Source organism: Parasteatoda tepidariorum, chromosome 7 (assembly GCF_043381705.1).
Source record: "Parasteatoda tepidariorum isolate YZ-2023 chromosome 7, CAS_Ptep_4.0, whole genome shotgun sequence".
Taxonomy (NCBI): domain Eukaryota; kingdom Metazoa; phylum Arthropoda; class Arachnida; order Araneae; family Theridiidae; genus Parasteatoda; species Parasteatoda tepidariorum.
Window position 1 is genome coordinate 51,535,910 of NC_092210.1, and position 12,764 is coordinate 51,548,673.

General features: G+C 29.0%; 1 protein-coding gene across 1 annotated transcript in view; it reads right to left on the reverse strand.

The window, feature by feature from the left end:
* LOC107453786 (multiple epidermal growth factor-like domains protein 11) overlaps positions 1–12,764 on the reverse strand; it is a 52,286-nt gene that overhangs the window by 9,247 nt on the left and 30,275 nt on the right. The window contains exons 7-11 of the mRNA XM_016070735.3: positions 12,429–12,537; positions 8,662–8,829; positions 4,212–4,340; positions 1,891–2,028; positions 481–628 (exon numbers count right to left, since the gene is read on the reverse strand). Of these exons, the coding sequence (XP_015926221.3) occupies positions 481–628; positions 1,891–2,028; positions 4,212–4,340; positions 8,662–8,829; positions 12,429–12,537 (692 nt within the window). The remainder of the gene's footprint in view (positions 1–480; positions 629–1,890; positions 2,029–4,211; positions 4,341–8,661; positions 8,830–12,428; positions 12,538–12,764) is intronic.

The window sequence follows — 12,764 nt, forward strand, 5'->3', positions numbered from 1 at the left end:
TGTAATAATTTTCACATTTACAACTTAATCGCTATCGGAAATTGTAGTTTTCAAAATTATAGTTCTTATAGCCTCACCTTTAATAAAAAAATACAAAATTAAAAAGTAAATTTTATCAAATAAATGGTTTTTACCCCATGATCCAAAGTATATTAATAAAATTACCAAATTTTATCATACTATAAAAGCATATTTATTGATAATTTTGCCAAAGTCATTACCAAAATACGACGATAAAACGTACAGCTTTTCGGAGTTCCCCTAGAACCAAAAACACTGTACATTTTATCAAATTCTGGCATTATCGACAATACTTTTTTTAGTGTCAAATCTAGTCTAAAAGCTATAAACTGCGAAAGAAACTATCGGTGAACATCATAAAGGAACAGTTTCATATAAAAAATGCCATTATCGAAAAAAAATGTGGTTTTTAATTATTTAGCACCAAGACCTGCATAAATCGGGAAAAAAAGAACTTACAATTCAATATCTGGATTTCTAATTGGCTTTGAATTAGTAATGCCAATTATCATTACCACAGACCACAATATAAAAATTGCAATCAAAATTGCTGCAACCACCATGATGGGGAAATGTGTCTCGTTTCCATCATTTAAGTTTAAAGTATCTGCAAAAAATCAGACATTGAAAGTTTTAGTCATTACATTAAAGTATCACGTTGATAATTTAAAAAAAGAACACGGTAAGAGCTATATGTACTTTAAGAAAAACTATATCTTGTTTAAAAATCCGTTTTTTAACATGTTGAATTTATTCAATAATTTCTCTACAAGTTCTAAAAAGGGCTTTAAAAAAAAATTTAAAAAAAAAATAAAACTTAAAAAAAAAAACTTTAAAAAAAAATTTAAGACTTTGAATTCTGAAATCAAATATGTATCAAAGTACAAAAGATTATTTAGATATAATTCTTTTAATTGGCATATGTTTAAGAAAAGTACATTTCCTTCAAAATTATCGTATGAAAATAATTGCACTACAATAGAGAACCGATTATCCAAACGCTGAATTACCGGATTGTCTAATTATCCAAATCGTTCAAGTACTATGTGTTTTCCCACTTTCTAAAAATAAATAATAAATAAGTAAATAAATAAAAATAAAAAAAGCTACGATTTGTTTTTCTTCTTATTTTTGGAATATTTGAAAGGGGTCGAAAAATGGAATCTTTTGTCCTTCGGTGACCTTGTATAGTACCACGCATTCTTTCCGCCCAGTTTCAAGGTGATTGACAAGTAGATTCTACTAAGGGTACAGATTTTTAATAATTTTTTTAAAACAATTAAACTTTTAAATACGTCATTTGTAATATACTCTAATAGGCATAACTACAATTGCCAATCCTAAGCTTGGGTAAAGTGTGAATGAAAATTACTTAAAAACATTCTCATAGCCGTTCTTTAAAGTTGTCCAATTACCTGAATTTTTCGTAGTTAAAATCGTGTTTGATCCTGCTTGGTCCGGATAATCAGCTCTCTCTACTTCAAATAATTTGGGAGTTTTAATTGAAAAATATAGAGGAGAAGGAGCTATATTAGATACATTGATTATCTCTTACAAGTTTTTGTTAGTTTACGAACGCATGAGTTATCGATAGAGTTTAATTTTTAACTTTGTAGAATGAAAAATATTTAATGAACTGAAGGCGTGAGGTTAAAGTGTACAAATATATCAATAAACCAACAAAAGAGAATATTTATAATTTAAACAAATTTAATCAGTTAGTTAGAATTATTGCCTCAAGGTTGACTTTCGCTTATTTTATTGCTAACGGAAATATTAAGCTTTTGATTTTCTATAAAAATAAAAATAATTTAAAAAATAGAAACAGTCAAAATACAAAAACAAATTAAAATATTAAATAATAATCACTAGTTGTGCCTTTGGTTCCATTTCCATTTATTAAGCATACACATGAGCTGTTCGGATTCGTATTATTACATGCCTCGTCGTTTGGACAATTATATTGAAAATTACAAACTCCATCAACTCCATCAGAGCAAACTGAAACTAATATTAATTTTTAGAAAATTGTAGAAATTTAGAAACAGTTATAAGACTCTTATAAATCAATATTGAAACACGTTTTATACAAGTCAAGTACATATAAAAACGCTAAACATATATATTATATATTTTCAAAGAAAATTATTTAATTTTAGAATGCTATCTACAAATTAAATAATTTTCTTGCTATCTACAAATTAAAGCATCTGTGTATTTAAAAAAGAAAAATTTGTAATGTTGAATATTATTATTAAATCTAGTATTTAGTGCAAACATTCCAATGACCAAAATATTACAACTGCATAGATATTTGTTCCTCATGAAGGAGGACGAATGGCAAAATATGACCTATAATCCTTAAATTGCAAACTTTTCCGATGCTAAAAACTAATAGGAACTACAGTGTTCACAGTCTTTGCGTTGGTCATCTAGAATTCACTAATGCAATATGAATATACCCTCAATAAAATTTATGATCGTAGGTCATTAAAATTCCCCCATGACAGTATGTAAGTACTCTTTTGCAATATGTAGGTACTATATATGTAAGTACTATGGGTAGGTACTATACGCCTCTCAGAGATATCTTTTTTGATCTTCTATCTTACTAGACTATGTCTTTAATGGAGAAAATAAACGTTATTAATTAGAGAGAATTTGATTTGATTTTTAACCGGCGATGAACAGTTGTTCAATTCCAATTTCACGACTCTCAATGTTCAACTCCGTAACTTTGCTGCAATTTTGAACTGTACCAAGAAGACAAGGGGACTCCTTGATCAAGCGGTGGGACAAATTTTCTTTCGTAGAGGACTTTTTGATAAAGTTAAGTCGCATTATCTTTATATGCATACGAAAACCACCGAACCCTTCCAGGATTTGCCTGACAGCATAGGGATTCAAACCCATGATCCGCCTAATACTGATGATATTTAATGAGATAGTACAGTGTTCGGAGCGAGCTGGAAGCATAAGTCATATCAACCAGCCATCGCTTGTATTCAAATCTGAGTTTTCTCCCTAACCGGTAAATGCTCTATCCCCTTAGCAGCAGCAACTTGGTTAGATTTCCACTTTGCATACATGCGGAAACATTTCTTCAATCGAAACAAATATTTAATTTTTTCTCTCTAAGAATAAAACATTGGGACACGTAAGAATAAAATGTTCCTTTATCCTTTCCTGTCTTTATCTCGTTTTTCAATATTTATGTAATCTTTTATCTATCCTTTTTATAATCTTTCCTTTATAATCCTTCGCTGAATGATGCAGAAAAATGACCGATTTTCTAAGTAAAAGCGTTAATTTAAATTGCGGAAAATCAATTGAATGGTTTAATTAAGCAGTATTGATGCATTTTTCTTTGCTTTAATTTCATAAATGCCACACAAATTCGCTACGAATCTGAAACAAAAACTATCAATAATGACTAACGTTATGATTCAGATATTGGCCAATTAAGCTTTCAATATGATAAAAAATCAAATAAACTGTTTAAGAACTGAGTTTTTAAAATTGAAGAGAAAAAAATTTTATTTTTGTCCTACCTAACATTGATATAAGACATTCTTTTCGAAAATTCTAATGGATCAAAGTCGAAAGAAATGGGAAACTTTTTTGTCCTCATAGAAGTTTTTCACAAAAATAATGTACTCTACTATTCTCTTTCCAGTTCTAATTCCAACTGTAATTTGAGAACTCCCGTTAGCTGGAAAATACTCAACTACTGACAATTTCAAAGAGAAGATAATATAGTGATAAATAGCGATCAGATAACGATTTTAACTTGCATTTTTATCAAGCACAAATCAAGTTAGAGTATCTCAGTTAGTCAGTCAGAAAGTCTTCGGATTTCTGATTAATGTTAAATTATATTAAGTGATAAAAATGCATTAAATTTTAATTTCCAGAGGCCAAAAATATGTTGAAACTTTCTTTGTCAGCTAGCTAGGGCCTTCAATTTAGTTTTGAGAACTCTATCTAATAGGAAATTGATTGACATTTTTGGTCGCACTCTTACTCACTCGAAGGAATAAAAGCGTAAGTAAGAAGAATTTTTGCTGTAAAATTAATCTCATTTAGGCAAAATATTTATAATAGTGACGACTAATGCTAAAATTCAAATCTTGATTAAAGAAACTCTCTTGAAAAGAAGTTTTGTCATTAAAAAGAAAAGTCATACGAACGTCTGAAGCAATTCGATTCAAGCTCTTCTTGCAAACATAAGCATTCTCCTGTTTCTGGATCACATGAACTATTATTTGGACATTCACATTCCTTGAGGCAGCCTTTTCCCCACCTATTAGCTGGGCATTCTAAAATGTTAATAAAATAAACCGTAAAAACCAAAAAATTGATATGGGTAATTTATGTTTAAAAAGTTTTTTCCGGACTTAAATGCAAGAATTCGCAACATTACGCTAACTCAAAGAGATACTTTGTTTAAGACTGATTGGCAAAAAGATTGAGAACAGCTATCAAACTAGAGAAGAGAGCACATGGTTTTTTAGAGCACTGGATGTTGGTTGATAACATGGTGCGCTAGTAAGAATATTTTGGCCTCGTTTATTTAGCTTAAATATTATTCTTCAAGTACTAAGTGACGTCTTCTATTGAGTTGGCTGGCGTGATGATCCTTCAGATGAATATGCTGAATTGAGTGCAATGGAAAATCAGCAACGCAATAAACAGATAGGCATTATTTATAATTATTTTTGTTGCGCAATTAACAAATACTTAAAAATATAAATTTTTAACAAAATTTAAAGAAAAAAGCTAAAAAGTGTTTGAAATAATAAATGTTCTATTACCAAGACAACATCATAAAAGTATTAGGAAATAATTATAAATGCAAACAATTATTTCACTAAATAGTTTTTTAATTAGAGCATTTTACATTTTAATTTTTTCTATTTTCCCCCATAGTTTTTATTTAAAATCTACAGGAGGGCATGAGAAATATTGCGAAATAATTACAAATAATTGTTTCAAGAATGATACACGTAAGAAAAATATTACAAAATATTTACATAATATATCTTCTTGTAAACACTACGTCCGTACGAAACACAATATTAATTTGCAAGTAAAAATAATTAGAACTAAGAGCTGGGTTTCGTTTTAGAAATGCGCCAAGTTGTTCTAAACTACAGTGCAATTTCCTTTAATATAATTTATTGTAATACTAAATTCAATTAATTCTATATTACATTCGAGGAGGAAATTCTAACTTACATGCATTTAAACTGAACAGTATCATATTTCTATATGATATCTAAAATGTTAGACTTAACATAGTAGGCAATTGACACTGGAATCTTTGTCGAACACAATATCTAACAACACAATCGAAACAGAATAATTGATATTTTCGCTTGAAAACGTTGAATTACTGAAGGTAGGGTTTTAGAATAAAGCATTTCAGATATGTTGAAAACCAATCATAACCTTTCATAGAGTATCACACAGATATTAAATAAAATCATCAGTTGCCAAAACTTGTTCGAGAATTTTGAGCGTTTTATATAAATAATGAAATACAAGGAACTCTTCCATATTTATAAATGTACATTCTTGAATTAGAAAATTAAAGTACTTTCGAAATAAAAATAAAAGCTATTTACAATCAAATATTTTTTAATATAAATATGTATTGAAAAAAAAATCTATTAATATTTTTTTAAACTATTTGCATCTTCTTCTTCTTAGGCACTAAAGCCAGTTACCGGCCAAGGCCGTCTCAGTCACTTTACCCCATCTAGATTTTTTCGATAATATATTCCTCCATCTATTAACTCCCAAGTCCTGTAACCAGTTCTCTACTCTACGTAACCATCTTGTTCCAGGTCTTCCTCTTTTTCTTTTTGCCTCTGGTGCTTCGAAGGTTGTTTCTTTTAACTTGATTTTCATCACTATGTCGAAGTAATACATGTCCTAGTCACCTTATTTGAGAAACCTTGATCATTTTTGCTAAACTAGGTTCCTTGTATTTTGATGGCAATTCATGATTGTAACGAATTTCCCTGGTTTCGTTTTCTTTTACTGCACAAAAAAAAAATTCTTAATATTTTTTCTCTGTTATATAATAGAAATAATATAAGAAAATGGAATATATCCCGTTTTCTATTTACATCTAGTGAATAAAATTATTTAAATTCCTCTTGAATACTAAATAAAAAAAATTTTGATATTAACTTTTACTATTTAAACATATTTTGTTTGGATTGCATAAAAATATATTAAATTGAAGCGTTAACGTATTGTCAAAAAGATATCATTTGTTGAAGATTAATGTGCCTTTTTTTGACGTTGTGTACATAGAAAGGTTAAGATTGACTTGTGTTGTACAGTATGTTTAAATATTCATTTTCAATAATAATAAAAATTTGATGTAATCAACTGGGTAAAAGTTAAAATTAATTTATTTAGTAGACAAATAAGCAAAATATTGAAATATGTAGTTTAGTTTTTATATTGATTGCAAATATTTGTTTACAATTTTACAATATATTTAAATATATTTTGAACCTGCAATGAAAAATTATCAAAAGGTTTGCAGTGTAAAATATAGAGTAATGTTTTGCCATGACAATTATTTATATTTTATGCCCTACTGTCTATTTATATTTTATTAAAACGAATGTCCTGAAATCATACAATAATATTAATTAATTATCAAATAATATGTTTTTCATTATCATTTTCTTCAGTATAATTGTTCTTTTTTTTGAAGTTATTTGTTTATTTTGTCTCTGAATAAAGTTATTTTGTATTTAAAAAAAAACTTATTATTTTACTCTTTTTATCACTGTGAATTTTTTAGAACATTTTATCTTATTTAATGTATTTTAGTAATAAAGCAAATATTTAATTATCGATGCAGAAAAGGTAATATGCGGTATAAATGTAATGAGATGATGGTATGATAATGAAAACTTTATTTAATTTTCTTAGATGAATATGGAGTGAAAAACAGATAAAACAATTGCAGCTGTTGGGGAACAAAGTTGACTATGCAATTAATGGCATTTAATTGCATCAATACTGCTGAGTGAAAAACTTAAATCTCTACTAAAATGTGCCACAATATAAAACATTATTGGCCCTTAAATCTAAGTGTAACAGATTCAATGCCCATTCTGAAATTTATTGCTGAGATAAGAAGCAATAAATATAAAACTGAAGCCTTTTTAAGATGTAGTGATCTTTAAGAAGTCAATTTTATAAAGCTGTTAATATTAAAAGCAGTGTAGTCTTTTGTTTGAATTAATAAATACTAATTCTGAAATAAAAAGTTTTATTAGTTATGAAGCTATTTTATCATGTGCACTAGCCATACAGGAGATAGGATGCAAACAAGAGTCACTAATTGAAAAACCGAAATATATAAATAAAACAAACGATTGAAACACCGTTTTGTTTTAAATATTGTATTAAATTTAATATGATAATTTTATTTGTGATTAAAAATGTTGCAAAAAAGTGATGATCCAAATTCCCAGTAGTGAGAAATTTGTTGTTTTGCAATTGCTTAGTATGAGGTTGAGGTAATGCTATTGCTACATGAGGTTAGCTACATTGTTCAAGTTGAACACATCTAAATTGAAATAGATTAAAAGTGATTAAGACTGGGTTGAAGAAAAGTATATGAGGGTAGTTTAATATTAAAAGGAAGTATCCATATCGTTTGAAAAGTAAAAAACTCTGATATTTTTTTAAATATTATTAAAAATGAAAGTTTTGTTCCCAAAATGTAATAAAAATATAAATTTAATATTCATTCTTGTTTCACTTCAGAAGTCATTTTGTTTTAGCTATTTTACACAAGAATATTATTTTTTCAGAAAATTTGAGACATTCATTGCAAGGAATATGTTTCAGGAGTAAAATGGTATTAAGTTGATAAAGTTTGCGTGAATAGTGACTAAAATATGATTATAATTAGAAATAAATGAATTCCTTGACAATTTCTTCTCAAATTTTTAATTTATCATCAAAAATGAAATTGCTGTCCACTAATAACAAATTTAGAGGAAATACTTTTTCAGTAGGTATTAACAACTGACAAAATTCAGCTTTCCCCAAATTTGTTCCGATAAAAGATCTTTATTCAATGGGCTACACTGTAAAAAACTCCAGATCAAATTACGGTATAAAGTACCAACTCTTTAAATGCATGATCCGTAAAATTCATTTTTACAGTAATTTTTATAGTAATACTTTTTTTAAAGTGATTAAGACTGGGTTAAAGAAAAGCAATTCATTAGCATCAAAGCAGTGAATTAGTTAAGTTGGTTCAGTGATTTTACGGAAATTTTTACAGTTAAGTACATGAAATTTTTTGCTCCGCAACATTTTCCGGTAAAAATCGAATTTGCGGTGAAAAGTACAGGCACTCTGAGTAGCCGGTTCTTATTTCTGCAATTTAATCCGGAAAATTTCGCAGAGTAGTTGGAAAGTGTGATGAGAAACAAAGGACGATCATATTAAACAGAATTTGTTGACTGTATTCTTTGCACACATTATCTGTCTTGGTAAGTTTAATGCATGTAAATAAACCGTCCATCGAATCGTTTAGGCTAACCCTAAATTTAGACATAAAAATTAACTGAACTAATGCAATATATATTTTCTTACTTTGAGTGCATTTTGATCCATACCATCCTGCAAGGCAGTTGCAATCTCCAGTCACGTGATTGCATCCAGATGCGTCTTCATTAAAAGTCACATTATATCCACAGTCACATGCATTTTCACAGCGAATACCCCAAAAACCTGCATCACATTTCTTTTCACACTTCTTTCCTGTATATTAATAATTAATGAACTTATCATTAAACCAATCCTATCTGGCAAATAGAGCTGTCTATGGGCTGAGAAGATTTTTTAAATCTAGGTTTCCTTCTAGAAAAACAAAGTTCTCAATTTACAAAGCTCTTGTCAGGCCAGTCTTGACATATGCTTCTGGACAATGACAAAACTGGAGAAAAATTGTATCGCAATATTTGAGAGAAAGATTTTGCGGGAAAATACTTGGTGGTGAAAATGAAGGCAATAACTGGAGAAGGAGATTTAACTTTGAACTGTACAAGATTTATAAAAAACTCAATATTATTAAATACATAAAAATAAATAGAATGGCTCACTTTAGTCGATTGAGTAATGACAATACAATAAAAAAGATATTGCTTTTAGACCTACTGGAGCAAGAAAACGGGGAAAGTCGCGGTTGAGATGGGCTGACTCTGTGGAGTCTGATTTTCTTACAATTAATGAAAAGAAATGGAGATCAAAGATAAATCGGAAGTCCTTATGGATAAATCTTCAGAGGAGGGCATTGGCCCACATTGGGCTGTCTGACCAACCATGAAGATGAACCTGATATTTTTCGAAACTAATATTGTTAGTATTGGAATTTACATTTTAAATAACTTAATAAAAATATTTAATGAGATTTAATTTGTAACCTGCATTATTTACTGTTGAAATAATTATTAATTTTGAATATTGAGGTAGGAAGAAGAAATTATGAATTATATTAAATTATTATCAAAATTTAACGAATGCTGTTACGAAATATCATAAAAAGGAAGACCTTAGAGTAAGAATGTGTAAAAGTTTGAGAAAGTGACAAATTGTTATGCATTTAAGTAATCGGGAGGCTTTTGCAAAACAGCTTTAAAAATTACTTTAATACAAGGTCCCGACAATGTTTGGCGAAGCATTTTCGGTCACCAATTAAGGAAATGTAAACATTCCTGATGGTAACTTCGAGGACAATATAATTCTGATGATAAAGTGAAGGTTATAACAATGAAAGACTACAATAGCTACCCTCTCTTTGTGATAATTCATTTTTACTGCGCAATCAGAAGGATTGTGAGAAGTAATAGTTTATCTTTAATCTTACGCTAGTGGTCTTGGTAAATTAACTTACTACCAATTTCATTTTCTTAAAATTTTAAATGTCCACAGCAAAGTATTTCATTTTTGTGGCAATTTTTTTTATTTTATTTATGTACGGAAGTTATTGCCAGGTGCTATGACTAAAGTTATAAAAGATCGTCGCTTTGAAACTAAACCGTAGTAACTCAAAAAAAATCGAAAAATGAGATATTTGGGTCATTTTGTGTAAAAAAATCACCCTTTTAGAGAAACAACGTGTTATCTTAATAGTTCCATAAAATTAATTTAGAGGGCAGATAAATCGTTATCGCTTTGGCGCGATTCGCCATCTTGGTTTTAGGGAATAGTGTAGCAGTGTGCCAGTTGCAACAAAACATTTGAGGAGATAACGTCGCTTTGAAACTAAACCGTGGTAACTCAAAAAAGCAAGTTTTTCAGGAGAGCGATTTTTTTCCTACACAAATGTCAAAATTTGAAAGGAAATATTTAATATTCGGGAGGATATTTTGAAGAACAACGTTGTATTTCGAAATACCTCTCCACTTTCAATAAAAGTTTTAAAGAAAAGTGTTGCAACTCAAAGTACCTTTACTTATTTCGAAATTACCACAAAATTAGAAATGCTGCAAGAATCAGGCCTGGTTCAATGAAAAATGTTTAAAAAAAGCAGGGTTTTTTTAATGTAAACTATTTTGCAACAGTCGCCATAGTTTCGAGTCAACCTGCGGTGGAAGTTCCTGAAAAGTTAGAAATCGCTCTCCTGAGAAACTTGCTTTTTTGAGTTACCACGGTTTAGTTTCAAAGCGACGAGATGTAAAAAAAATGTAAAATAGATAACCATGGTCACTTAAAAATAGATGAAGTTAGTAGTGAAAATACTAATCATGGCATAAGGGTTATTGTTGAAAACTGGAATGTTATTAAAAGTCGCTTAATATGATTTTCCTTTAAGAGTTTTCAAATAATATTCTTAAATTATATATTCGTAATGAATGTTGGGATTGTTAAAAACATTATTAATTTGATCTGTATCAGGTACATTATTACTCATTCAAATAAGTGAATGCAGATGCTTAACATGTACCAGTTACGAATGGAAGAGGATCCGATGGAAGAGGTTTTCTCAATTTTCAGAACTATTTCGTCGTGAAATCATAAGGTATGTAACAAAACGGGAACTCTCAAATTTCTGACGAAAATGCCTCATCCACTTGAAATCTCATCTTAATGCATTGAGAGAAGTGCCAGGAGGAACCCGGTTTCAATCTCCCTTCGGGCATAGGTGGAATTTATCTCTTTGATTTAGGTACCTTTCTTGTGTTGTTAGGGAGACATTGACTCGGTTGTATATTGAAAACCAATATGCCGAAGTGATTATTAGATACATTAGGCATACGTTAGGCACTACTCTTTTATTGGAAAAATAATAGATTAACGAAATATGTTTCCTCGTAGAAGTGACAATAGTTATTTTATCTCTTTGACGAAATGCTCTCTCGGAGCATATATCAAAAAACGGTTTCGTCAAAAACGAAGAAAGTTTGGTGAAATTTGAGTATACCATTTTTTATTGTATAAATTCAAATTTGTCTGCGACTAGTACGCAGTCAGACAGAGATTATTACTGTAAAAACTTAGTTTAATTTAACATACATATAACAAAAATAGTAGTTTTAAAGTCCTTAAAAATTTTACACTAACTTTTCGTTGTTGAATTTTAAATAAAATTTTAATGGAATAAGTAATGAATACATTTAAAAGTTATGCAGTTAAACCTATTATCAAGTAACGGATAAAAATCTTTACTTTTAGTCACTTGTGGTGCTCTCTAAATACAGCTTTTTAATTTTTATTTAAAACAAGCTCAGAGCTTAAAAAGTAACGAGGTTAAAAAGGAGTTTCAGCAATTTTCTCCCATTTGTTTGCTTTTTAAAAGGAAAAAGAAAATTTATCTTAAGTACCCGCTGCCGTGCTGGAGGGTTTCTACTACCATGCCTAGCCTGAAAAATTATGTCAAATTATTTTTAAAAATAGGAAATTATATTTCAAGTAGATGAGTATTTGAATACACGTTCCAGTTTGTAAAAGTGTAATTTTAAAATCGATTTTAATGCTTACATATTAATCCTTCTTTGAAGCTTGCTTGAATGCTTACATATTAATCTTTACATATTAATCTCTTGAAATAGCGTGTAAACTGTATAAAATGTACAATGAAATGCTGAAGAGAAAGTTATTTACATTTCAATTTCTTTCTCAGTCTTTAAAATCGTTAAATGTCATGCATTAATTATGGGGAAGGTGATTGGGCATAAAACAATTGTGGAAATTCTGTAGCATAATTTAATTTGAATACCACTCAAGAAAATTTATATATAAAACAAATGCTTGCAATTTTGCAAAATATTTATAATTGGTTGAGCTTTGATATTTTATAATGGTCTCATGAGTAATAAAATTTCTATGTATTAAAGTGGTGAAAAATATTTGTTTCTCACCTTTGTAACCAGGTAAACAATTACAGTTACCATTTAAGTGATTGCAAAATTCAGTACTATTTTTCTCACATGTACAGTTATTTTGACAGTCCTTTCCATAAGTTTCATCCTATAAAGTAAATTTGGGAATAAATTAGAAATAATTTATATTTAATAAATAATAAAGTTATTATTTATCTTTTACATAAGGAGGAATAACCTGAAACCCCTGTAATGTTAATCATCTAAGCTCTCACTCTCTCTCTCAAAATTCAATTTCTTCTGTAGAGCAAGAGTATTGATAAGTTTTAATATATGATCAGGTGAACGGAGCTGGAATTTTTTGAATATATATAT